Source organism: Oncorhynchus tshawytscha, linkage group LG19, assembly GCF_018296145.1.
Source record: "Oncorhynchus tshawytscha isolate Ot180627B linkage group LG19, Otsh_v2.0, whole genome shotgun sequence".
NCBI classification, from domain to species: Eukaryota; Metazoa; Chordata; class Actinopteri; order Salmoniformes; family Salmonidae; genus Oncorhynchus; species Oncorhynchus tshawytscha.
The window spans coordinates 24,218,738-24,245,249 of record NC_056447.1 but is presented as its reverse complement, the minus strand read 5'-3'; the positions used below and the strand labels follow the sequence as shown (position 1 = coordinate 24,245,249).

Here is a 26,512-nt window from a genome sequence, read left to right as displayed (position 1 = left end):
GGCGAATAATTACAATTTTGCAGATTAACACTGGAGTGATAAATGATCAGATGGTCATGTACAGGTAGAGATATTGGTGTGCAAAAGAGCAGAAAAGTAAATAAATAAAAACAGTATGGGGATGAGGTAGGTAAAAATGGGTGGGCTATTTACCGATAGACTATGTACAGCTGCAGCGATCGGATAGCTGCTCAGATAGCAGATGTTTGAAGTTGGTGAGGGAGTTTTAAGTCTCCAACTTTTGCAATTCGTTCCAGTCACAGGCAGCAGAGAACTGGAACGAAAGGCGGCCAAATGAGGTGTTGGCTTTAGGGATGATCAGTGAGATACACCTGCTGGAGCGCGTGCTACGGGTGGGTGTTGCCATCGTGACCAGTGAACTGAGATAAGGCGGAGCTTTACCTAGCATGGACTTGTAGATGACCTGGAGCCAGTGGGTCTGGCGACGAATATGTAGCGAGGGCCAGCCGACTAGAGCATACAGGTCGCAGTGGTGGGTGGTATAAGGTGCTTTAGTGACAAAACGGATGGCACTGTGATAAACTGCATCCAGTTTGCTGAGTAGAGTGTTGGAAGCAATTTTGTAGAAGACATCGCCGAAGTCGAGGATCGGTAGGATAGTCAGTTTTACTAGGGTAAGTTTGGCAGCGTGAGAGAAGGAGGCTTTGTTGCGGAATAGAAAGCCGACTCTAGATTTGATTTTCGATTGGAGATGTTTGATATGAGTCTGGAAGGAGAGTTTGCAGTCTAGCCAGACACCTAGGTACTTATAGATGTCCACATATTCAAGGTCGGAACCATCCAGGGTGGTGATGCTAGTCAGGTGTGCGGGTGCAGGCAACGAACGGTTGAAAATAGAGTTATATGGTTTGTTAAACTTTGAAATCAATGTTTTTTGTTTGATATACATTTTAAAATGAAAAATCTGAGTCTCAGTGTAATTCCGTTACCATGGAAGTGCCCATATGGCCCACTAAACCGCCCAGCCATTTAGTGACTTGGATAAAATAGGACCCCAAATGCATGGGGAATCCTCTTAGAATAGTTATCCATAATCAGAGACTCAAAGAGTCAAACATGCAACTCTGGTTTTACAAGATCACGTCCCTTTCATCTCTGTGCTGTAACAGTATCATCCCTCAACCCTGAAACCTGTCAGTCCATTAACTCAACAGACGGATACAGTAAGCAACCTCTTAGATACCATTAGAGGAGTCCATGTCGTGGAATGGGTGTTCTCATGAACAGCTGTGATGTTGTAATGTCCTGATATCTGGTTTTGTGTTATTTCCAGGCCAATGTGTGGTTCAATGCCACACGCTAATACCTGTCCACTTCCCTCTCACACTACTACCCTAACCCCAATCCCAACCGTACCCTCCACATACACATCACACTACTACCCTAACCCCAATCCCAACCCTAACCTCCACATACACTGATACATCACACTACTATCCTAACCCCAATCCCAACCCTAACCTCCACATACACTGATACATCACACTACTATCCTAACCCCAATCCCAACCCTAACCTCCACATACACTGATACATCACACTACTATCCTAACCCCAATCCCAACCCAACCCTCCACATACTGATACATCACACTCTTTCCCTTCTCTTTATTTATGTTTTGACTCCTGTTTGGTTGTTTTTCTTTTTAGAATTGTAAAGCAACTTTGGGTCCTTGAAGAGAGCTATATAAGTCCCATGTATCATTATTACTACTACTACTACTACTACTACTACTACTACTACTACTACTACTACTAAGCAGAGTAACAGATTAGATATAAACTGGTGTGAGAACCAGCTTCACATCTGGCCGAAAGAAAACTCTCCATTCCCCCATTACCAAGAAAATACATTACTACATGAATTTATTAACCATTCACTCTCCCCTCCATCCATCTACACACATGTATACAGTAATAACATTCATAACATGTGCCAGTAGCAGTATCATATGTCTGGCAATAGACAAACACACCCAGGAAAATGGCTGATCATTTTCACCCGAAATAGCACTCTGAATTTGGAATAGATGTAAAAACTCCCTAAACACAAGGAATCACAGTCCAGGACAAGCATAGAGCTGAACTATAGTCTTCTTTTCTCGTAAAGCTCCCCTAAGTTTTTCGGCTTTCATCTTCCAACCGATCTCAACCCTCCATAGTGTGCAGAAACAAGACAGAGTGCTCTCCTCTGAACCCCACTTCGGGAAAAGCACCAAATCAGTGATATGCATTTTACAGCTCTAAAGTCTGTATAGAATAAACAAGCCTATGACAGAATTCAAATATGAGATATATTTCATTATAGATGTGTAATACAACATAAACGCATACAGTATTACGAGGTCCATATTCCGTGTGATCTGTGTCAGGTTAAAAGTATTTGGGGATTTTGGTTCAGAAATAAAAAACAATGTAATATCATATTAGATGAGTAGCCTACTACTACAAATGTGCATTAAGTGCACATTACCTGCTTGGATCGGCCCATATTTATAAATGGAGGACACTTTCATTTCTATGAAAATTTCTGGTGCTACAAATATATAACTCATAATTTTATGTTGAAGCCAATGCAAGGATTATTTCTATAACAAAAGGGTTTTGCCCTTTTACCCAACGTTAAAACGTTGCTATACTCAAGAGAGGAAAAAGCAAAGCGAGAGGTTCTACTCTGCCCAAAATCTGTCCACGAAAATAAGACCACAAAGTGAGGAATTTTGTATGGCGGTCAATGTGTCGAATTTGGTCAACAACAAAAATGTAATTGCTAATTTACAACGTGAGGCTTATATAAGTTTGGTAATTGTTAGGTTGTTACAACTGCACTGTTATAAATGGACACACATGGCATTTCGGCAATAAAATATATTTTTTAAAGAATATCTGCCCCCTCATTGGCTAGACTGGTCCCACCTGATCTCGCCTCCTAACGCATGCATGCCATCTTTGAGGACATATATTTTCATCGTTAGAGCGGTCACCTTACTATCTTGTCAATATAATACAAAATCTTTGCTATACTTCATCTGAACAATGACAGGTGTTATTATCATCCTCTATATAAACAGCCCATTACAGTTTTGACGAATTATCAGCAGCGTGGCGCGCGTAGTTAGGTGACAGCCCTAATCTTAGTGAGGTTTAGTGTCTTTCATTAATTTAAAAAGTATTCTCCCCAGCTCATTCATTGGTCTTACCAGGTGAGTACAGTGTTGCAAGTTGTCGGGCCCCTGCATGCTGCGGTCCCCAACGAGGCGCCGTGCTGCGGGCAGCCGAACCGTGCTCATTCCCGTTAGGATCCTCCTCTGCCATAGACCGATGTTGAATCTCTCTCTCTGACAGTAGTACTGGCGCTGCCACCGCGATCCTCCCTTCCATTCCCCCAGTTTTAACTAAAATACATAAATCATGTATTTCTTCAAACGAAGTCAGTTATTTGATTGCTAGGTAATGTTTGTCAGTGTGGTGTTGTGATGCTCTCGGCACCGGAGCTACCCAGTAAAACCCGGAACTACAATACGGATGAACCGCCTCTGACAAACAGACTTATAACGGCGGCTATAGTACTACGTTCCTTTCGTCTGATTGAGACAACAGTTTATTTCATTCTTCAAAGACAAAAGTCTGCCTAAAACTTGCGTGTTTTAGAGCAGCGCTTTCATGTTCCGCTAATTATTGTAAACACTTGTTTTTGCATTTCTCCATGCTTGCCAGAGTGTAGGGATAGTAAATTTATGATAACAAAAAAGGTCTAAAACAAAAAGGCAATTGTTTATGGAAACGACTTAAATAGGTATTTTAAAAAATCTTAGATTTCCTCTGATAATGACAAAACCACCGCGATAAATACCTGGCATTGGACCGTAGGTTACGTCTGTGACTGACAGTCTCACACTTTCAGTCTCCAGCACTTCAGAGAATCATCTGTAAAATATTGAGGATCCCTAATGTCCTGGTGCAACAGCGAAGTGAACCATTGGGCGTATTCATTATGGAAACCATGTACTGTTTAAGAACCAAAAGGAAGAAAACGGAGCAAAACGAGAGTTTCTATTGGACAAATTCAGGTAGGTCCATCCCGTTTCGTTCAGTTCACTTCCGTTTAAGAAACGTTTTGCAACAGAATCAGCAGAAGGAATTCACCCGTAGTTCGAAATGATACGCGGGTGATGCCCATTGCCCACTGGCACCGATCCAACAGTGCACGACAAAAACAAAGACCAGTTGGTATTTCACAAACTTTAATGATTAAAATATGACACCGCAGGCCAATATTCTCTATTCCTTTATAGAGTTGAGTTAATTCAATTCCTCTTCAAAGCATCTGGTTTTCTCATGCAGACTTGTTGAAATGTAAATGTATATATATCTTAATTTAAATCTTTCTAGTTATCACATTACCTTAGATTGAATGAAGTAAACGGACAACATAATAGCATACATTTCTGTTGGCTAGGCTGCGTCTGACAAAGTAGCCTAATGATTGTATTCAACTGCACCTGTTGTGTGTGCTGGCAGGAGTCCCCATTGAGATAGTTAGCAGATGCAACATTGTATATATTCCATTTGGCGACTGTGTGAAATTGGGCAGCAACATTGAGGCATCTCCATTGTGAAGTAGTACATTTTCTTCTTCTACTACTTCTAAACTCAGCAAAAAAAAGAAATGTCCTCTCACTGTCAAATGCATTTATTTTCAGCAAGCTTAACATGTGTAAATATTTGTATGAACATAAGATTCAACAACTGAGACATAAACTGAACAAGTTCCGCAGACATGTGACTAACAGAAATGGAATAATGTGTCCCTGAACAAAGGGGGGGTCAGAATCAAAAGTAACAGTCGATATCTGGTGTGGCCAACAGTTGCATTAAGTACTGCACTGCATCTCCCCCTCATGGACTGGACCAGATTGACCCCACTCTTCCACCAAGGCATCTGCAAGTTCCCGGACATTTCTGGGGGGAATGGCCCTAGCCCTCACCTTCCTATCCAACAGGTCCCAGACTTGCTCAATGGGATTTAGATCTGGGCTCTTCGCTGGCCATGTAGCACTCTCTGTAGCGTCTCACAGTACGGACATGACAATTTATTGCCCTGGCCACATCTGCAGTCCTCATGCCTCCTTGCAGCATGCCTAAGGCACGTTCACACAAATGAGTAGGGACCCTGGGCTTCTTTCTTTTGGTGTTTTTCAGAGTCAGTAGAAGGGCCTCTTCAGTGTCCTAAATTTTCATTACTGTGACCTTAATTGCCTACTGTCTGTAAGCTGTTAGTGTCTTAATGACCGTTCCACAGGTGCATGTTCATTAATTGTTTATGGTTCATTGAACAAGCATGGGAAACCGTGTTTAAACCCTTTACAATGACGATCTGTGAAGTTATTTAGATTTTTACGAATTATATTTGAAAGACAGGGTCCTGAAAAAGGGAAATTTAGTACTAAAGGGTGCACACTGGCACCTATAGTGTGTTGTTGGAACAGGTATAAAGCCAATGTTGATGATTTATTGCCACCTGCAGTTATGGCATGTTTTCTCAAAAGTATAATTCATTGCCCAATTCAACTTCTACCGATGACCTGGATGGAATTATGTGATCATTCCTTAACTCATAGGAAGTCTCACCATTCTTAGGTAATCAACTGGGTGGAAGTCATCAATGGCACTGCATACTCTATGCCCTAGAGTCTACTGTCTGAATAGCCGCCCTGGCTCTTCTCCAGGTACGTCGACAGCGGTGGACAAACATCTGGGCCGAGGGTACGCTGACCTCCTGCTCTTGTAAGAGTGGAGGCTGATACCCCATGCAGCACTTGAAAGGGGAGAGTCCCGTGGCAGAACAGGGAAGGGTGTTCCGGGCATACTCCACCCAGACCAGTTGACGGCCCCAGGTTGTGGGGTTGGTTGAGACCAGGCATCTCAAGCTGGTTTCCAGATCTTGTTTGGCTCGCTCCGACTGACCGTTGGTTTGGGGATGGAATCCAGATGACAGGCTGGCCAACGACCCAAAAAGGGTGCAGAATGCCTTCCAGAACTGAGACGAGAATTGATGACCCCGATCGGAGACCATGTCTACCAGGAGTCCATGGATCAGGAAGACATGCTGCACCATAAACTGGGCTGTCTACTTGGCAGAAGGTAGTTTGGGGAGAGGGAAATGGGCGGCCTTGGAGAACCAATCGACTACCGTCAGAATGACAGTGTTGCCATCAGACGGAGGGAGCCCAGTGACAAAGTCCAGAGATATGAGACCAGGGATGATGAGGGATTGGTAGTGGCTGAAGGAGGGCAGAAGGAGCTTGCCGTGGAGTCTTGTTCTGAGCACACACTGTGCATGCGGTGGCGAAGGCAGAGATGTCAGGAACCATTGTGGGCCACCAGAAACATGGTCGGAGGAAGGCTAGTGTACGACGGGACCCTGGATGACAGGTCAGCCTGGAGGAATGAGCCCATTCCAGGACCTGGGACTGGACTGGGTTAGGGACAAACAGGCTGGGAGCGTTGCGCCTCACGAGCCAGGTTCTCAATACCCCAATCCACAGTGGCAGTAAGGCAAGAGGTAGTGAGAATTGATTCGGAGGTCAAGGGTGTGGCAGAGGTACTTTATAGGCGGGAGAGAGCATCAGGCTTCACATTTCTTGACCCTTGGCAGTAGGAAATGGTGAAGTTGAATCTGGTTAACAAGAGGGCCCACCTGGCCTGCCTGCAGTTGAGGCGCTTGGCTGCACAGAGATATTCCAAGTGTGTATGGTCGGTCCAGACCAAGAATGGCTGTTCTACTCCTTCCAGCCAGTTCCTTCACTCTTCCAACGCCATCTTAAACACCATGATTTCTCAATTGCCTACATCGTAGGTCCTCTCTGCAGGATTGAGCCAATGGGACAGGAAGGCACAGAGATGAAGCTTTTGGTCCTGGGCAGATCACTGGGACAGGATGACCCCCACTCCAACATCCAAAGCATCCACTTCCACCACAAAATGATGCAAGGGGTCCGGATGGATGAGGATGGGAGCTGTTGTGAACCGATGCTTCAGGTCCACAAAGGCTTTGTCGACAGCTGGAGATCATTTGAACGGTACCTTGGGAGAGTTGATTTCCAAGAGTGGGGCCGCCAAGGTGCTGTAATCCCGAATAAAATGGCGGTAGAAGTTAGCAAAACCAAGAACCCTTGCGACTGCACCCTGTATGTTGGTTGAGGCCAATCCACCACTGCTTTCACCTTTCCAGGATCCATCTGAATATTGCCCTCAGCAATGACACATCCCAGAAGGGTGATAGTAGAGCAGTGGAACTCACACTTCTCGGCTTTCACGAACAGTTGGTTCTCCAGGAGGCATTGAAGAACCTGTCTGACATGAAGTACATGTTCTTGTGCAGAAAAACAGGATGTCGTCAAGGTAAACGAACACAAAACGGTTTAGCATGTCCCGGAGCACATCGTTTACCAGAGCCTGGAAGACAGCGGGGGCGTTGGTGAGTCCAAACGGCCTGACCTGGTACTCATAATGTCCACTGGCTGTGTTGAAGGCTGTCTTCCACTCATCCCCCTCATGTATCCGAACCAGGTGGTAGGAATTCCGAAGGTCCATCTTTGAAAACATGGTGGCTCCCTGGACAGGTTCAAACACCGAGGAGAGGAGAGGTAGGGGATAACGATTTTTTACCGTAATGTCATTAAGTCCCCTGTAGTCAATGATACAGACGCAGGGTCTTGTCCTTCTTTTCCACAAAGAAAAACCCTGCGCCGGCATGAGATGCAGATGGACGGACGGCCCCAGTAGCCAGAGATTCCTCTATGTACTCCTCCATAGCTTTGGTCTCTGGTCTGGACAGAGTATACAACCGACCCGAGGTAGTATAGTGCCTGGAAGAAGATCAATGACACAGTCATAAGGAGGGTGCGGGGGAAGGGAAGCAACGTGCCTTACTGAACACTTCCAGGAGGTCATGGTATTCAGTGGGAATAGCTGAGACATCCACAGTCTTGCTAACATTCCTGAGGAATACGACTTGGGGAAGGCTGTGCTGCTTGAAGGCAGTGGGAATGGCAAAATGGGCTCCAACCCAGGTTGGAGCTTGTGGTCCAGTCATTCACCAGATTGTGCTTTTGTAGCCAGGAACATCCCAAAACAAATGGAACATGGGGAGATGCAATGAGGAGGAACTGTATAGTCTCACTGTGGTTACTAGAAACCCGTAATTAAATGACACAGTACTATGAGTGACTTCCCCTATAGAGCGGCCGTCCAGTGTCTTAGCATCCATGGGAACAGTGAGAGACTGAGTGGGAATACCATGCTCCGTAGCAATAGTGGCATCCATAAAACTTTCATCAGTCCCAGAGTCAATGGGCACTCGGAGAGACTTATATTGGTCTCTCCACAGCACAAAAAAAGGGTGTGAGGACGATGGGAATTAGGGAACTCCCAGTCTGACTTACCATAGTGCTGGTACCCAGTAGAGACAAGGGTTTTCTAATAGGGCAGGTAGATTTATGAGAGGGCTTGGGTGGCTTCAAATCCTCTTGGAAAAGCTGCCTTCGGAAACTTCCGGATTCCCTTGAAGGTGAGCGAGCCATAGCGGGTGCACGAGTGTGCCCGAGACGAGACCTCTCACTCCTACGCGTTCATTGATTTTGATGGTTAGGGCGATAAGGGAGTCGAGGTCCACAGGCAGTTCCCGAGCAGCTAGTTCATCCTTTACCTCCTCAGATAATCCGTGCAGAAAAGTATCGAAAAGAGATGCCGGATTCCAGGCCCTCTTGGCGGCCAACGTGAGAAAATCAACCGTGTAGTCTGCCACACTACGGGAGTTCTGACGTAAGTCAAGCAGTTTACTGGCCATCTTTCTCCCAGATACCGGAGACTCAAATAGCTTTCTCACCTCTGCCATAAATTCCTCCAGATGACCACAAATGGCAGATTGTTGCTCCCAAACTGCCGTAGCCCAGGAGAGCGCCCTTCCCGACATTAGCGTAATGATATACGCTATCTTCGATCGGTCTGAAGGAAACAAAGATGGCTATAGCGCCATAATAAGCGGGCACTGAGAAAGAAAACCCTGGCAGGCACCAGGATTCCCCGAATATCACTTCGGAGGAGGTAAGCAGGGTTCTCAGGGAGCTGGAATAGGCTGTGCAAACTCACCACAGAAATAAACATTTACTGGGTGATTGGGGTTTTTCAGAGGTGGCAGACAGTCTCTGAGCTAACTCCCTGATTTGCTCCATAATAGCCTTTAACCCATGGTCGTGGCATTCGGTCAAGGACCTGAGCCCTTCCAAAAGACCCTGTAGCAACTCCTGATATCTCCCGATTGTGGCGCCATTCAGGGAGACAGCTTGTCGGAGCTGGTCCAAGTCTCCTGGATCTGTCATGGCCAGTTCCTACTATCATGACACAAGGTGAGACCCAGATGCAGACACAGGAGGCAGATGGTTGGAGTCTTACAATGTTTATTAATCCAAAAGGAGTAAGCAAGAGAATGGTCGTGGACAGGCAAAAGGTCAAAACCTGATCAGAGTCCAGGAGGTACAGAGTGGCAGACAGGCTCGTGGTCAAGGCAGGCGGAATGGTACAGAAACAGGCAAGGGTCAAAAACATACAACACAAACTGGCACAGAGAGACAGGAAACACAGGGATAAATACACTGGGGAAAATCAGCGACACCTGGAGGGGGTGGAGACAATCACAAGGACAGGTGAAACAGATCAGGGTGTGACACACACAGTCCATCAAATATTATTACACATACTAGGCCTCTAGTTTATAAGCCTCGCTACCTGATCTCGCAAGCTTACATGAATGGTTCGCTACCTCCATCAGTCGAGTAATTGCGAGGACCTATCGTGGTTCAAACACACCAACACAGTTGAGGGCACGACAACACCTCTTCCCCCTTAGGAGGCTGAAAATATTTGTCAGAACCTCAAAAAGTTCTACAGCTGTACCATTGAGAACATCTTGACTGGCTGCAGCACCACTTGGTATGGCAACTGCTTAGAATCCGACCGTAAGGCGCTACACAGGGTAGTGAGGTCCAGTACATCACTGGAGCCGAGCTCCCTGCCATCCAGGACCTCTATACCAGGTGGTGTCAGAGGAAGGCTCTAAAAATGGTCAAAGACTCCAGCCACCAAAGTCATAGACAGTTCTCTCTGCTACTGCATTGCAAGCAGTCTGAGACCAAAAGGCTTCTGAACAGCTTCTACCCTCAAGCCATAAAACTGCTGAACAGTTAATTAAATACTACCCTGACTATTTACATTGACCCCCTTTTTATTTGCACTGACTCTATGCATACTCACTGGACTCTACCCACACACTCACAACATACACTCACACACACAAAACACACACGCTGCTTCTACTCGGTTTATTATCTATCATGATTGCCTAGTCATTTTTAAATATTACCTCTACTACCTCGTACCCCTGCACATTTACTTGATACTGGTACTCCTTGTATATATTTTCCTTACTTTTTAACTCTGCGTTGTTGGGAATGGACTAAGTGAACATTTCCCGGTAAAGTCTACTCCTGTTCTATTTGGCGCATGTGACAAATGCAATTTGATTTGAGGCTAACAATTTATAACCTGCTATAACCATTGCAAAGTCGATATTTTCTAACATCTAGGAAATATCAATTCCATGTTCTGATTGTAAATGTTGGGCTCAAAATATATTGAAATGCAACATTTAAATTGTAAATGATTAAAACATATCCCTTAATTTTTCAAGGAAAGCTGGCAAATATATTGAAAGATACAGTACACATGCATTTGCCAGTTGTAGTTCAAACAAGTTATATGGCAAGTTGACTCAAGTTCAACTGCTCCCAGGGCACTGTGGTATATCAATGTGTTCCGATGACTGATTTCTGGGAACGGTACCGACCTTCTGTCCAGCAGAAGCCATGAGACTCAACGGCTGAACCAGCTGCTTAAACACATGGATGCAATTAAAGCAGAGCCGTATGGTCGTCAAACCAACAGTCTATTATTGTTAGTTTAAAGGGAGGTGGAAAGAGGTTTTATATGGCTGGCTTTAGATGACATACGTTTATTCCTCTCTGTTATATTTTGTATAATCCAGATTTCAATGTCATACATTGAAAATAAATTCTTCCTGATATGATCATCAAATGTTATAGGATTTAGGGAAATATATTCAAATGTATTATACACAAGTTCATTCAATCATCAGTGAATGATTTGTGGAGTAAGCTTTTTTTATCCTGCTATACTAGGAAATGTGATTCCACATTGATTGTACATGTTTTTTTAAAGTAGTATAGCGATCATTGCAGTTATACACGTTTTATTAGGCTCTAAATAATTGTGTAAAAGCAATGGGGGGGGGAATCATAATCATGATCCACAATTAGTTAATGATATTGTCCCCCAACAGATCCTTTCCCTGAATGTAAAGACCTCATGTTCTGAGAAAACGGAAGACATAGCTCCGCATATTATATTACATTTCATATATGTGTTATGATCAGTTTTCAGATAGGAACATGTCTACCCCTGATGAGTCACTGATAATGATGAGTGCTAGGTAGCTGGAATGGCTGTGGATGGAGTGTAAAAGATGAAATCATTAGTTTACAGTGAGCGCATGCTGTAGTGAAGGTATGTTGTTCTCTCCAGGGTACCTCGCTGACTTTCATTAGAAAAACAAGACACACATACACACGCATTCCCTTTATTTGTGATTGATTTATTTGTCATTTTTGACTGTACTAGTTGCATTCTGGTTAATTCACATTTAAAAAGCAGACGTCATCCAGTTTCACTGAAATTGATCATTTTTACAATAACCTTTAGGTCCATAGATTGGAAAATCCAATCAAACCATTGTGTTTTTCTCAACTTTATTTTGTTTTATGTCTTTTTAATTTTGTAATTACAAAAAAGAAAATATGTAACAATAATAATAAAAAGGAGGAAAAGGCAGAAATATTACGACTGGCAAACAATCACAACACAAGTACCTAGTTACTGCAAGGTACAAAAACCAACAGGAAGAAAACATATGCAAAGAAAACAGGAGAAAAGATTTGGCACCTCTGAAGTTTGATACAAGAAGCAACAGAGGCCAAGGGAAGCATTTCTAGAGACTAAAATCAGACAGAGGCGTTTATTTTTCTCTCCCGTTTTTTTCTTTTGTTAAAAAAAACCCTCACAACCGGGAAGCAGGGACGATAAAAAATACTGCACGTACAATACCTTTTCTCTCCTTCATATCCTTTTTTTCTCTCCTTTTCTTTTTTAATAGCATATCCCATTAATATTCATTCCCCACTGCTCGTAATAGCTGCGCCTGGTGGCGGAATCCTTAGAGTTTTACATGTGAGTAGCAAATGACACTTTGATTGGCTGTGATGTTGAAATGGTCCTCCCCCACCGGGCCTGGGTCGGGGTTCTGGGCTGAGCCGGGAGTCCTGCCGGGCCCAGTCTCACTGCGCGTGCTGGCTCAGTGTGTGGTTCTGGAAGGGAAGAGAGGAGAGGAGAACACATGAGGAGAGAAATAATAAGCTACGTGCCCACACCTCCGAGCCCCCACAGCCACCTACCCCCTCACGCTATCCCTATCTTTATACACAACCGTCATGTCTGTCTGTCCGTCCATCGGATGGCCCCAGCCTCCTGTAACATGAACTACCTGCTCTCCACACACACACACACCATTTCTATTCATCTTACATAGAGCTGCAGATAAACACAACAGTCATATTATATTAATCCATGGCAACATGAAACAATGATTTGTTTATTCAGATTTATGAGGCATGCATCCCTTCTGATATTCTTATAAATATTTGAAAACACCATCTCAATACCTTATGAGGCCCACATTTCAACGGCTCTCGAGCGCAACACATAAATTCATAATAAAAATGCACAAAACACCTTTATCAAAACTAAATTCACAACACCCCCAGAAACAACTGCAGGAGCTTAGATTCTATGCACACCTCAACCAGAGGCTATAACTTCACAAACCAAACCAGATATGATGTGAAGAGTTACATTTTCAATCACAGCAGATATGGGGCTCCCAGAGGCTTGTGTGTTAGGGAGATTTCTGGTAGGCTGGCTGGTTCCTCTGCGCTCTCCCCTGGACCATAAACCCAATTCCCAGGGAAAGCTCAGCAATCATCCCCCTCTTCTTGCTAAAAGCTGCTTTCCAAGATTAATCTCTCACAGAAAGATAGGCCCATGTTTTTGTGCACCACTATGAAAAAAGAAAAGGGTGGAAAATCTGTAGGATTAAACATGGTTTTCCGTTGATAAATGCTTATTCTTATTCTTCGGGCCTTATCTTGGTGCACATATTTTGCACGCGACTGTTGGCAGAGCAAGGCTGCACTAGTTCAGCAGAGGAGGCCAAGCGCCCAGTCCAGGTCTTAAAGCCTTCAACTGTCTGATTGCAGCCGTTCAGAGCCAGTCTTTCTTTTCCTCTTTTAGTCTCTCTTGCTCTATCCCTCCCTCTTTTCCCGTGCCCCTCCCCCACGTATGTGAGCAAGAACACACACAAGGGAGGCTCTCCAGTGAGGAGCCGTATCTCACTGGGAGCCACTGACCCCATTATGAGAGCAAACCACTTCTCTCTCTGAGCCACACCGCCTGCAGTTCTGCCCCCCTCCAGCAGAGGTCAGGATTGGCTCTTCCTCTGCCTGCTTCTCCTGTTAGTCAGACCACAACAGACTGGAGAGCTCCAGCCAGAGGGGAGGAACATTTTAGACAAAACAGAATACTAGATCTGGATGTCATCATCATCACGTAAATGCACATGTCAGTTGTATCTATGCTTGCTTTTTGTGTACTTTGTCATTCTGTGACCACAAATGGCATGCATTTTTTGGATGCGGCCTTGTCTTATCTTAGTAAGGGAATGTGTGTGTGTGTGTGAGAGAGGGAGGGAGGAGAGAGAGAGAGAGTGAGTGAGTGAGTGAGTGAGAGAGTGAGTGAGTGTGAGTGCATGTTTCCCCCAAGGTTTCCAGGGTTTTGCTGGTATGTATTGATTTGCAGAAAGATGGGATTGAGAGGCAGCGGCTACTCCCTTGGGTCCCGGGTTACACAAGCACCGCAGTGGCCTGATGGAAACAGCACAGCTAGGGAGAGCAGAGGAGAAAGTAGCCACACAAACACCCTCACCTACACTGCTGCACATTCCATAGGATGGACACACCGTTTCACAGACACACACAACAAGTAGCACTTGTTTCATTTGTTAATCAGTGTTAACGTACACACTGTGATGCTGGTCTTAGTTAGCGCTCTTCATTTGAAAGCGGCGTCAGGGGCAGGAGTATTGATCACGCCGCAGGCAATCGATGGGGCGAATGGCGTGCATCTCTGAATCTGATAATGACTCTCAGTGTGACATCAGTCCTTTGCAGCTGTAATTGATATATTCTCCAGGATGAGGAGATCAAGGGCTCTGCTCTTTAAACAAGTGGAGACGGAGACCAAAAATACACCCCGTCATCTCACAGAGAATCACCCCAATACAGTACCTGACAATCTATCACTTAAACCCTTACAACCTTAAGAACCAATCAAGACAGTAATTGATCCTGAAACAACCTCCTCCTCCCTGTCTTGGACTGCATCATATCTCTAGCAAACTCCACCTTACAAACATCTAACCACAGCCAAGACAAAGACATCTAGTGTACAAGATAACCTAGCCACTGTACTAACAAAGGCAAGACATCACTGACAGTGTTCTCTCTTTGTATTGTACCATCAAACTAAATGGAGAGAGCCTGCTCTCATGTCACCGTGTAGCAGGAGGACACTGTGTGATGGATGGAACAGCGCCCCTCTGCAGGGGGAGTCTATGCAGTGGACAGAACAGCCCCTCACTGCTCAGTCAATATCAACGCTGTCATTGTTTTCCTAAACTGGTTATAAAAGAGAGGCTAAATCCTGCCGAGCTGTGGGCTCATGGGAAATATGGCCCAGTCGCATTACTAATGCAGAGACTGCTGCACACACACGGGAAGGGAGGGGAGGCAGGAGATAAAGATAAAGGAAAATCAAATCTATGTTTCCAACACGGTGCTTTTTCTAACCATGTTAACAACGCGTGAGAACCTGGACAGGGCTGCCATCATGTCACTTTCAATAAGGCGTCTGATGCGCCGCCGCAGGGCCCCCTGGCCCCTCTCGGCTCCTGGTTTTGTGGCGCCCCCTGGGGAGCAGGGAGGAATGGGGAGACTCAAACATGTCAGTTCGCTAGGTGTCCTTTAGCAAACACAGGAATCGGGGAACAGAACCGAAAACTGGAAAATAACAACATTTTTCAAGGAACAGAATCAGAACTGGGAACGAAAGTAAAGTATTTTTTTCAGTCTCACAAAAAAACGCAACAAGGTGCCTATGCAAAGCCCTCACTCCATCACTCAGAAACTTGTTCCAGTGTCTGCCTGCCAGCTGAAAATCTTCGGCAGTGTATGTGCAGGCAACCTGCCCTTTCCCCTCCGAGGCATAAGCTACTGTAGCCTGCTGACGTTACATAAAGCTACTGTAGCCTGCTGACGTTACATAAAGCTACTGTAGCCTGCTGACGTTACATAAAGCTACTGTAGCCTGCTGACATTACATAAAGCTACTGTAGACTGCTGACGTTACATGAAGCTACTGTAGCCTGCTGACGTTACATAAAGCTACTGTAGCCTGCTGACGTTACATGAAGCTACTGTAGCCTGCTGACGTTACATAAAGCTACTGTAGCCTGCTGACGTTACATAAAGCTACTGTAGCCTGCTGACATTACATAAAGCTACTGTAGCCTGCTGACATTACATAAAGCTACTGTAGCCTGCTGACGTTACATAAAGCTACTGTAGCCTGCTGACATTACATAAAGCTACTGTAGCCTGCTGACGTTACATGAAGCTACTGTAGCCTGCTGACGTTACATGAAGCTACTGTAGCCTGCTGACATGGCTACATGAAGCTACTGTAGCCTGCTGACGTTACATGAAACTACTGTAGCCTGCTGACGTTACATGAAACTACTGTAGCCTGCTGACGTTACATGAAGCTACTGTAGCCTGCTGACGTTACATGAAGCTACTGTAGCCTGCTGACATTACATAAAGCTACTGTAGCCTACTGCCGTTACATAAAGCTACTGTAGCCTGCTGACGTTACATAAAGCTACTGTAGCCTGCTGACGTTACATAAAGCTACTGTAGCCTGCTGACGTTACATAAAGCTACTGTAGCCTGCTGACGTTACATGAAGCTACTGTAGCCTGCTGACATTACATGAAGCTACTGTAGCCTGCTGACATTACATGAAGCTACTGTAGCCTACTGACATTACATAAAGCTACTGTAGCCTGCTGACATTACATAAAGCTACTGTAGCCTGCTGACGTTACATAAAGCTACTGTAGCCTGCTGACGTTACATAAAGCTACTGTAGCCTGCTGACATTACATAAAGCTACTGTAGCCTACTGACACTACATAAAGCTACTGTAGCCTGTTGACGTAATATAAAGCTACTGGAGCCTACTGACACTACATAAAGCTACTGTAGCCTGTTGCCGTTATATAAAGCTACTGGAGCCTACTGACATTACAAGTGTGATTCAGAAACGAGGGAGAAATGTTTCATTTGAGAAAATGGATACATTTTTTTCAATGCTAATTGCGGACACTATATTTATCACGTTTCACATTGGATTTATTAACTACTAAAAAGGTAAGAGGTGTTTTTATTTCAGGTGCCGCTCTGCACACAGACGCTTGTTAGCGAGCTAGCTCTGGTCCAACTTTAAGCCAACGTCCAAAAACATTCAAAGTTCCTCCATAGACGCTGCTTGAAAATAAGGAGGCAGTTACTCAGTGATGCGTTGGAGTTTCCTAGAAGGCTTTGCATTCAGGCCAAAAACTATGTATTCCTTTGCTGTGTTTTCTTGCAGTATTACTTTAGTGCCATATTGCTTACATATGCATGTTTAGTAATACTTTTTATTCTTCTTTTGACTCTGTCATTTAGGTCATTATTGAGTCACTACAATGTTGTTGATCCATCCTCATTTTTTCTCTTCCAATCACAGCCATAGCGGTTTTAAAATCACCAATGGCCTCATGGTAAAATCCCTGAGCAGTTTCCTTCCTGCAGTTCAGAAGGACGACTACATCTTTGACGCGTTTAGGTGGTTTAATACATCATCCACAGCATTATTATTAACTTGACCATGCATCCAATGTCTGATTTGTTATTATTACCTATATACCAATCACTACCCTTCGTTATGAGGCTTTCGAAAAGCTCCCTGGTCTTTGTAGTCGAATCTGTACTTGAAATGCAATACTTGACTGAGGGACCTTACAGATATTGCATGTATGGGGGACAGAGGAAGGGGTAGTCATTCAAAAAATTATTTCAACCCCTATTATTTCACACAGTGAGTCAATATAAATGATTATGTGATCTGATAAACAAAGGTGTGTGAATACTTATGCAACGACTATATTTGAGTTATTACATTTGTATTAATCTGGGAGAGGCTCTACTCTTAGGACACTAGCCTGTCCCTCTCTGCTCTGTTTTTAACACTAAATTAAAAACCACCTTTGCCGCCCGGTGCACTTTAGTGTGCCTTATTTTTAGACCGCTGACAGTCTTCCAAGGGCCGGAGACTAACAGATGGGCTGTCTTAAAGCTTCATATGTTCCCAGGTTTTCACCTCCGAGAGACAGGAAACTCACTGGGGAGTGTGCTACAAATAAACGCCCCCTGCCCTCCCCCTGTATTCCCTCTTTCCCCCCCCCGCCTCTCCTTAACCTCCCAACCCACCCAATAAATGTGCCCGTTCTCCTGACATGTCCTGTTTCGCCATCCTCCCCCCTGGCCCCCACCCTGTCACCCAAGGGGGACTTCCCCTCCCCTGCTGTTATCCTTCAGTAAAGCCAAGCTCAGACTCAGAGACAAGCGCATCCGAAAGACTCACACACACAAACACTCACAGAACTGGCTAGCCATAAGACAAAACCACATAGAAACACACTCACCTAGTTAGACCTACTATAACATCCTAGTTGAAATAGCTTCAGCTAAATTACAGAAAATAGGCATGATTCAGCTGGTGGCAGTAATGAGTCTCTCCTTGGCCTACACAGCTATGGGGTTCAGTCCCTCATCATCCCCCTGTATAGGCTAACAAAATAACACACCTACCATGACCTCCTGATCCAACTGCTGACTGGCATACCCTCTAAAATACAATATGAATGTTGTGTTAGTGTGTGAGAATATCCCCTCAAATATTTATTGGTTTGCATACACAATATGATAAGAACATGTGCACTTATTTACACCATATGATAAGAACATGTACACCCAGAGAGAGAACAGAGAGGGGGCCTGTGGCTGTACAGGCTCTATGGGGCGTAGTGGAGTGCCTAGTGCCAGATGAGCTCAGGGGCCCCAGACGGACTGTGCCATGGGTGACAGAGTACAGAGAGACATGCAGCGCTGCTCTCCCATTCACTCTCCCAGCCCGCCCGGCCTGATCACTAAAGCACACTCCCATTCCCTTTCCGTGTCACTGTCATAACAGACCCAATCCCCACAGGCCCCCAGGGAGCCCACCAATTTGATTACAATGCACCCTAAACTGAGGGGGAAAGCTAAGAGTAGGGAACAAAAGTGCACAGAGAGGGGTGAGGGGAGGGGTTTGATGTGGTGCGCTTTGTGGTGTCACAAATATGATCACCCAGAGGGGAGAGAGAAAGCAAGAGAAAGCGAGAAAAAGAGAGAGAGAGAGATGGGGACATTTTACAGAGAGGAGAGCGTGAGGAAGGGTTGATGGTGCAACTGTGAGCTGTCAGTGGTGTGTGTGATTTATAGAGTGTGTTTGTGTCAGCCTCCAGCTGCTGAACGGAGAACATCAGGGTGTAAAAGACCCCATCCTATGTGTTCTCTATGATGGAGAGGGAGAGATGGAGAAAGAGAACGATAGAGATAAAGAGACCAAGAGAATGACAGAGAGAGAGAGGGAGAGAGAAAGAAAGAAAAGACCATTACCAAACCACCATTGTGGTGATGTATGATGTTGATCTAGTGACGTAATCCACATATTTGTGGTTGATCAAATCAGATCACAGTGTAACCACGTCTCTACACTGTGCCAGGAGAACCCACTCAGGGACAATACTCCGGCTCATACGTCACTGTCACAGCCATGACAGTTCCGCTCCTGTTTTGGCATGAGTGGAACGACACCGCACCATACAGCGCTAGTCCTGTACCGCGACAACAGTTCTCAGTTAAACTGTCATGTCTGACTAGGTACGATGCTTTGCTCTGTGGAGACAGACACACAAACAGGGACAGGTTCCAGGAGGAGAGAACTGCCCCCCTTCCCTTCCTCCTTCCCCCTTCACTCTCTCCCCCTTCACTCACTCTCTCCCTCTTTCTCTCTCTCTCTCTCTCTCATAGAATACAAATCATGGAATGTAACAGACAGATAGAGAAGGGATGGAGAGGGTAAGGAGATAGAATAGTTGATTCAATCCCGATGGATCTCCCTCCTCTTTGTCCCAGCCTTTCTCTCCCCACTTCCACACTGGCCCCTAAATTATTCAATTTCTACCAGACACCTCATCTCTCCGGGCACCAGGGCAGCCATGGTCTCCCTCTCTCTTCCTCCCTCTCTCTTCATATCACTTAAGTAGGGTTGTTTCATGAGGGGGAGGTTTGTGACAGAATCCCTATGGGGAATGTGTGTGTGGGTATTATACAGGGTGTCATTGGATCTTTAGTCAACAACCCTTATTCAAAGAGTCCCTTTCAGAGGCTTGTAGCAAATAATGCTTACACACACACACACACACACACACACACACACACACACACACACACACACCATGGTAAGACGACAGGATGTGAATGTCTTGATTCCCTCAGAAGATTAGCTCACCCCATGTAGAGCGTTTTTCATTTGAATTCACCTCACTCAAATTTGTCTGAGTTTCTTTCGCAGTGCGGGAGTTCGGGAACAAAAACAAAACACACAGAAACAGGTAAACAACTTAAACATGTCCTGGGGCGGAGGATGTGAGGGATGACAGTATGTTCCTGTTCCATCTCCTCAGAGGTCTGCAGGTTGTTCCATGTTCTGTGCAGAGGTTGTTCCATGTTCTATGCAGAGGCTGCAGAGGCCCCCCCTTAACCCTTTTCCCATGCACAACTCAAAATCCCTGTTCTCACCCCCCTTTAACCCTCTTTCCAAGCACAACTCAAAATCCCTGTTCTCACCCCCCTTAACCCTTTTCCCAAGCACAACTCAAAATCCCTGTTCTCACCCCCCTTTAACCCCCAAGCACAACTCAAAACCCTTTTTAACCCCAAGCACAACTCAAAATCCCTGTTCTCACCCCCTTTAACCCTCTTTCCAAGCACAACTCAAAATCCCTGTTCTCACCCCCCTTTAACCCTTTTCCCAAGCACAACTCAAAATCCCTGTTCTCACCCCCTTTAACCCTTTTTCCAAGCACAACTCAAAATCCCTGTTCTCACCCCCTTTAACCCTCTTTCCAAGCACAACTCAAAATCCCTGTTCTCACCCCCCTTTAACCCTCTTTCCAAGCACAACTCCCTGTTCTTTAACCCTCTTTCCAAGCACAACTCAAAATCCCTGTTCTCACTCCCCTTTAACCCTTTTCCCAAGCACAACTCAAAATCCCTGTTCTCACCCCCTTTAACCCTTTTCCCAAGCACAACTCAAAATCCCTGTTCTCACCCCCTTTAACCCTCTTTCCAAGCACAACTCAAAATCCCTGTTCTCACCCCCCTTTAACCCTCTTTGAAGCACAACTCAAAATCCCTGTTCTCACCCCCCTTTAACCCTTTTCCCAAGCACAACACAAAATCCCTGTTCTCAACCCCCTTTAACCCTCTTTCCAAGCACAACTCAAAATCCCTGTTCTCACCCCCTTTAACCCTCTTTCCAAGCACAACTCAAAATCCCTGTTCTCACTCCCCTTTAACCCTTTTCCCAAGCACAACTCAAAATCCCTGTTCTCACCCCCTTTCCAAGCACAACTCAAAATCCCTGTTCTCACCCCCCTTTAACCCTCTTTCCTAGCACAACTCAAAATCCCTGTTCTCACCCCCTTTAACCCTCTTTCCTAGCACAACTCAAAATCCCTGTTCTCACCCCCTTTCCAAGCACAACTCAAAATCCCTGTTCTCACCCCCCTTTAACCCTCTTTCCTAGCACAACTCAAAATCCCTGTTCTCACCCCCCTTTCCTAGCACAACTCAAAATCCCTGTTCTCACCTCCTTAAGTGTTGTTGCTGTACAATTAATGTGATTATTGTGCTGAAAAATACAATACCATTGATACCGTGACCACAGCTTCATACCACTGCCTGATCACTAGACCAGTGTAGGCTACCACAGTGGACCATAGTGTTCTGCGGTGCAGCTCAGACAGACAGGTATGCCAAGCCAGACAGCTGTATCCTGTATGTGGTGCATGCAGTCCCTAGACTGCATCTCTCTGAGCTGGCCAATCAGCTTGCGGGAGGAAGCGGGGGGGGGCAGTGGGGAAGTGAGGTCTGCAGAGAGCCCCCTGGTCCCCATTCTAATAACATGGAGCGACACTCTGCACAGCGGGGCAGCTGGGACTCAACCAGACACCGCCACTGGGACACCTAGATCAAATCTTGCCTCCACACTGTGGCACGCCATGGTGATCAAACTAAGGACTCCCCAGCCACCTACACACATATCCAAAAACACATCCTTAGTTCAGAGAGACACACTACAATATTGACACACTGTAGCGTAGCTACGGCAGCGAGCATAGACAAGGACTATTAAAGAAAGCACTACTTAGACTCCATAGCGCAACGCAATCTAAAACAGACACATTTCCTAACGTGAACATACACGATGCTAACAAAGACACTGCTCAGTGCACAACTTGTCCAATCAAACAAGGCAGACCGAGAGATCAGACACTGCATGTTAATCGTGTGCCTTCTCTGCTCTAAGACCCAAACCCCAGCTCCTACCATTATAAGAGCATTGTGTGAGAATGCACTGCACTTAAATATTCAACACTTTCGGGATGTAGAGGGAGGAGGAATCAACAAACAAACAAGCCAGAGGACCCCCCTCCTTCCTTCCCCCCATCCCCTCCTATTCTAAACTGCTGACTGGAGTTAAATATTTACTAGTGCTAAAGGAAATAGTGTACACACATGCCAACAGAGGGGTGTGCTGGCCTGGGTGGGGAGCGCGAGCGCCCCCCCTGAGGGTTGAATTAACCAGCATAGTGTAAAGCTCAGCCATGTGGTCAGCCAATGACAGCAGAGCACAGAGGGGTGAGACGGGGAGGTGGAGGCTCTAAGGCACCTGGGGAAGACAAACAACAACCACAAAAAAGCCAAGTCTCTGAAGTTTCCAGTAAAGGAATCCAGATCTAGCAGGTTGGGTATAGCAGCGCTGATCAGGGACGATAAGCATCACTTATTTACCGGCTTACGTCTGGACTATTTATGGGGCACTGGGGAGAGGCACAAAGGACTAGAGGAGAGAGGAGCTGAGAGGGGCTAAAATATGCATGGGGGCTGGTACATATGGGACTAGGATAGAGAAAAAGAAAGAGAGGGAGGCAAAAGCAAGAGAGTTCAGAAAAGTAAGGGAGGTGGGATAGGTGGCCATGAGGGAGAGAGGATGATGCAGTGACGTGTCCCACCAAAGGCTCGTGGGAAGGCTGAAGGATTAAAGGAGGGTGGCCCTGGGTGGACCCTCAGAGGGCTGGGGTAAGGAACCCCAAGCACGGCACAGCCCAGGCCAGCCATCCATTCAGACCTCATTAAACACAAACACCACAACAACCAGCCTCACCACGAACCTCCACGACCAGCCCACATCCCCCACTCAGACCACTCCATCTCCCCCACTTAGACCTGCTCCTCTTGGGGACAGGCAGAGTGGTGGGCTGGCGGGTGGGGGTGGTTAGTAGGAGTCAATGCTCAGATATGGAACAGGGCCAGGAAATGGAAGAAGGATTCACACTCATCAGAGGATGCTGCTGTGGCCATGTGAGTATGGTGTTCCTAGCTTGGTGATGGAGTGAGTGGTCCTACTTAAAGAAGCTCAGAGAGGAAAATGACTTATTATTGACGGTGTGACCCGGTCAGGAGGGGAGAGGTGTGGCCAGGATGGAAGGAAGGGAGGAAAATGGAGGAGTGTGGAAAGGTGGAGAGGCACAAGAGGGGGCCGTGCCACACTGTGCGATCGGCTGGTGTTTATCTCTCAGTCGCTCGGCCTCGGGGTGAGGCAGACAGTGACCGACAGGGTCCAGCACTCCTCCTGCTGCTAAATGGACTGACCGGCCATATGCCCACTGCCGCCGGCCCTACATCACTGTCACGGAAGGGGGGGGGGGCTTGAGGGCTCTGTGGACCGGTCAGGAGATTTAGGTCATAGCCCCAAAATGGAGCCATTGATATTATTTGGACATTAAGCTCACAGGAAGCTCACTCCCAGGGCTAGCATACACACAGACCCTCTCCTCTACCATCCACCCTAGTGGAGCGGGGAGGAGCCACATGAGGAAGAGTGGGAGGGAGGGTGTGTTAGTAGCAGGCGGCTGGGTGGGTCCATCCTCCAGCCTGTAGCTCATTTCTCAGGATGATGGATCCAGCCACGGGCAGGGCAGAATAACGCTGACCCCAGCTGCCCACTGGACCCACTCTTGAGTGAGTTATACAGAGCTGGGTCCTCCTCGATCTGTCTGGATCCTAACGACCCAACATGGCCAGAACCCTGCCAGGAGAGGGTGGGGGGAAGGAGAGGAGGGGATGGAGGGAGGGAAGGAAGTCAACCTGATGGAGGGGAGGGGTGGCTGGATCTGGACATTATTGTGTGTCAGTGTCTTCTGTGTCTAAAACAGAACGAGTTAGTATAAGTGTGGGTGTACTAATATATATTTAAGTATGTGGTTGCGCAACGTGGACTTGGGTAGACATAGCAGAGTAAAAAGAAAATCCGGGACACTCAAATTAGTATCATATGTTACATTTGGTATGCAATCATTTGTGAACGTCCATCATCCATTTCAGATGATATGTTCTGAATTACAATTCGTACTATGTTACGAATTTGCAATATTTAAGATATGTTACGATGTGGCGAACATTAGCTAGGCCAGGGGAAGGGTTAAGGGAAGGGTTAGCTAACATTAGCTAGGCCAGGGGAAGGGTTAAGGGAAGGGTTAGCTAACATTAGCTAGGCCAGGGAAAGGGTTAGTTAACATTAGCTAGGCCAGAGGAAGGGTTAGTTAACATTAGCTAGGCCAGGGAAAGGGTTAGTTAACATTAGCTAGGCCAGGGGAAGGGTTAGTTAACATTAGCTAGGCCAGGGGAAGGGTTAGTTAACATTAGCTAGGCCAGGGAAGGGTTAGTTAACAGTAGCTAGGCCAGAGGAAGGGTTAGTTAACATTAGCTAGGCCAGAGGAAGGGTTAGTTAACATTAGCTAGGCCAGGGAAGGGTTAGTTAACATTAGCTAGGCCAGGGGATGGGTTAGCTAACATTAGCTAGGCCAGAGGAAGGGTTAGCTAACATTAGCTAGGCCAGAGGAAGGGTTAGCTAACATTAGCTAGGCCAGAGGAAGGGTTAGTTAACATTAGCTAGGCCAGAGGAAGGGTTAGTTAACATTAGCTAGGCCAGAGGAAGGGTTAGTTAACATTAGCTAGGCCAGAGGAAGGGTTAGTTAACATTAGCTAGGCCAGGGGAAGGGTTAGCTAACATTAGCTAGGCCAGAGGAAGGGTTAGCTAACATTAGCTAGGCCAGAGGAAGGGTTAGCTAACATTAGCTAGGCCAGAGGAAGGGTTAGTTAACATTAGCTAGGCCAGAGGAAGGGTTAGTTAACATTAGCTAGGCCAGAGGAAGGGTTAGTTAACATTAGCTAGGCCAGGGGAAGGGTTAGTTAACATTAGCTAGGCCAGGGGAAGGGTTAGCTAACATGCTAAGTAGTTAGAATGTAGTAAGCTGCAAAGTTGCTAATTAGCTAAAATGCTAAAGCTGTCCGTGATGAGATTAAAACACGCAGCCTTTGGGTTTCTAGACGTTCACGTTATACGCCCACCTATTGACCCCAACCAACCACCCTCCTTTTGTTTTTGCCTTAAGTAACCATCTGTCTTATGTAACCATACCAATCGTAACATATCATACTTCATGGAGTGTCCTTGATTTTCGTTTACTGTGTTACATCTAGTCTATGAGACCAGGCTGGGCATCTAAATGATGGCCTCTCACTATGGTAATGGTTTCCTGGAAGTGTGTGTGTGTGTGTGTGCGTCAGGGGAGGTGTGCGTGTGTGTGTGCATCAGGGGAGGTGTGTGTGTGTGTGTGCATCAGGGGAGTGTGTGTGTGTGTGTGCGTCAGGGGAGGTGTGTGTGTGTGTGTGCGTCAGGGGGTGTGTGTGTGTGTGTGTGTGCGTCAGGGGAGGTGTGTGTGTGTGCGTCAGTGGGAGCTGTGTGTGTGCGCGTCAGGGAGGTGTGTGTATGCGTCAGGGGAGGTGTGCGTGTGCGTCAGGGGAGGTGTGCATGTGCGTCAGGGGAGGTGTGCGTGTGCGTCAGGGGAGGTGTGCGTGTGCGTCAGGGGAGGTGTGTGTGCGTGCGTCAGGGGAGGCGTGTGTGCGTGCGTCAGTGGAGGGGTGTGTGTGCTTCAGGGGAGGGGTGTGTGTGTGTATGCGCATCAGGGGAGGTGTGTGTGTGCGCACACCAGAGGGCCTAGCCCAGCTTCTAGACAGAGATTGTACAGTATACTGTATCTCTGTCTAGCAGTATAACACTTGCAAGTTATTTGCCGACCTGTGTCTGTGCCTGTTTGGCGATGCTTTCCCACTTCCCGAAGCTATACCCATAATCGGTAGATGGTTCCAATTGGGAGGTCGTCGTCTGCATGGCCGAGCGGTGCCCAGGAAAAAATGTAATCCAATTGTTAGATTCTACCATCCCCCAAATCAAAACCAAAACATGGATTCCATGTTGTGTTCTCACTTTGCGCACACACCAGTCTGTGTTTCACACCTGTTTGTCTAGCTAATCAGCCTTGCAATGTGCACCATGCTGCCCCAGAGGGGAAGTCGAGGAAACGTGTGTGTGCAAAGCGAGAACAAAACATTGCCATCCATATGAGCTGTAGATTTTGGGAGGGAGGGAGGATTAGCATCTAAACACTGGGTTTCATGGTTTTCTGCTCAAACGGCAACGCTCCACCAGAACGTCGACCATTATGGATGTAGCTCCGGACGCGGGACACATGCTACGCAGGTACAGTCATTTGACCATGAGTTATCATCTCGAATGAAGTCGCTATGGAATGCCCTTAGACCTCATCTCATTCATTCATTAAATGATTAATCAGAGGTCTAATATTGGGTTACAAAGAACCCAGCAGGAGAGCTGATTGATTAGCAGTGCA

The 26,512-nt window shown here is 46.2% G+C and overlaps 2 protein-coding genes across 4 annotated transcripts in view; both read right to left on the bottom strand.

Annotated features, from left to right (window-relative positions):
* Positions 1-4,011, bottom strand: part of si:ch211-212o1.2 (uncharacterized protein LOC492735 homolog) — a 32,396-nt gene extending 28,385 nt beyond the window's left edge. Inside the window, exons 1-2 of the mRNA XM_042301491.1 lie at positions 3,875-4,011; positions 3,222-3,416 (exon numbers count right to left, since the gene is read on the bottom strand). Coding sequence (XP_042157425.1) covers positions 3,222-3,416; positions 3,875-3,881 — 202 coding nt within the window. The 5' untranslated portion in view covers positions 3,882-4,011. The remainder of the gene's footprint in view (positions 1-3,221; positions 3,417-3,874) is intronic.
* A 7,720-nt stretch (positions 4,012-11,731) lies between these two features.
* Positions 11,732-26,512, bottom strand: part of LOC112218500 (zinc finger protein 423) — a 154,635-nt gene continuing 139,854 nt past the window's right edge. For all 3 annotated transcript variants that reach the window (XM_042301488.1, XM_042301490.1, XM_042301489.1), the window contains one exon: positions 11,732-12,521. In XM_042301488.1, coding sequence (XP_042157422.1) covers positions 12,492-12,521 — 30 coding nt within the window. In that variant the 3' untranslated portion in view covers positions 11,732-12,491. The remainder of the gene's footprint in view (positions 12,522-26,512) is intronic.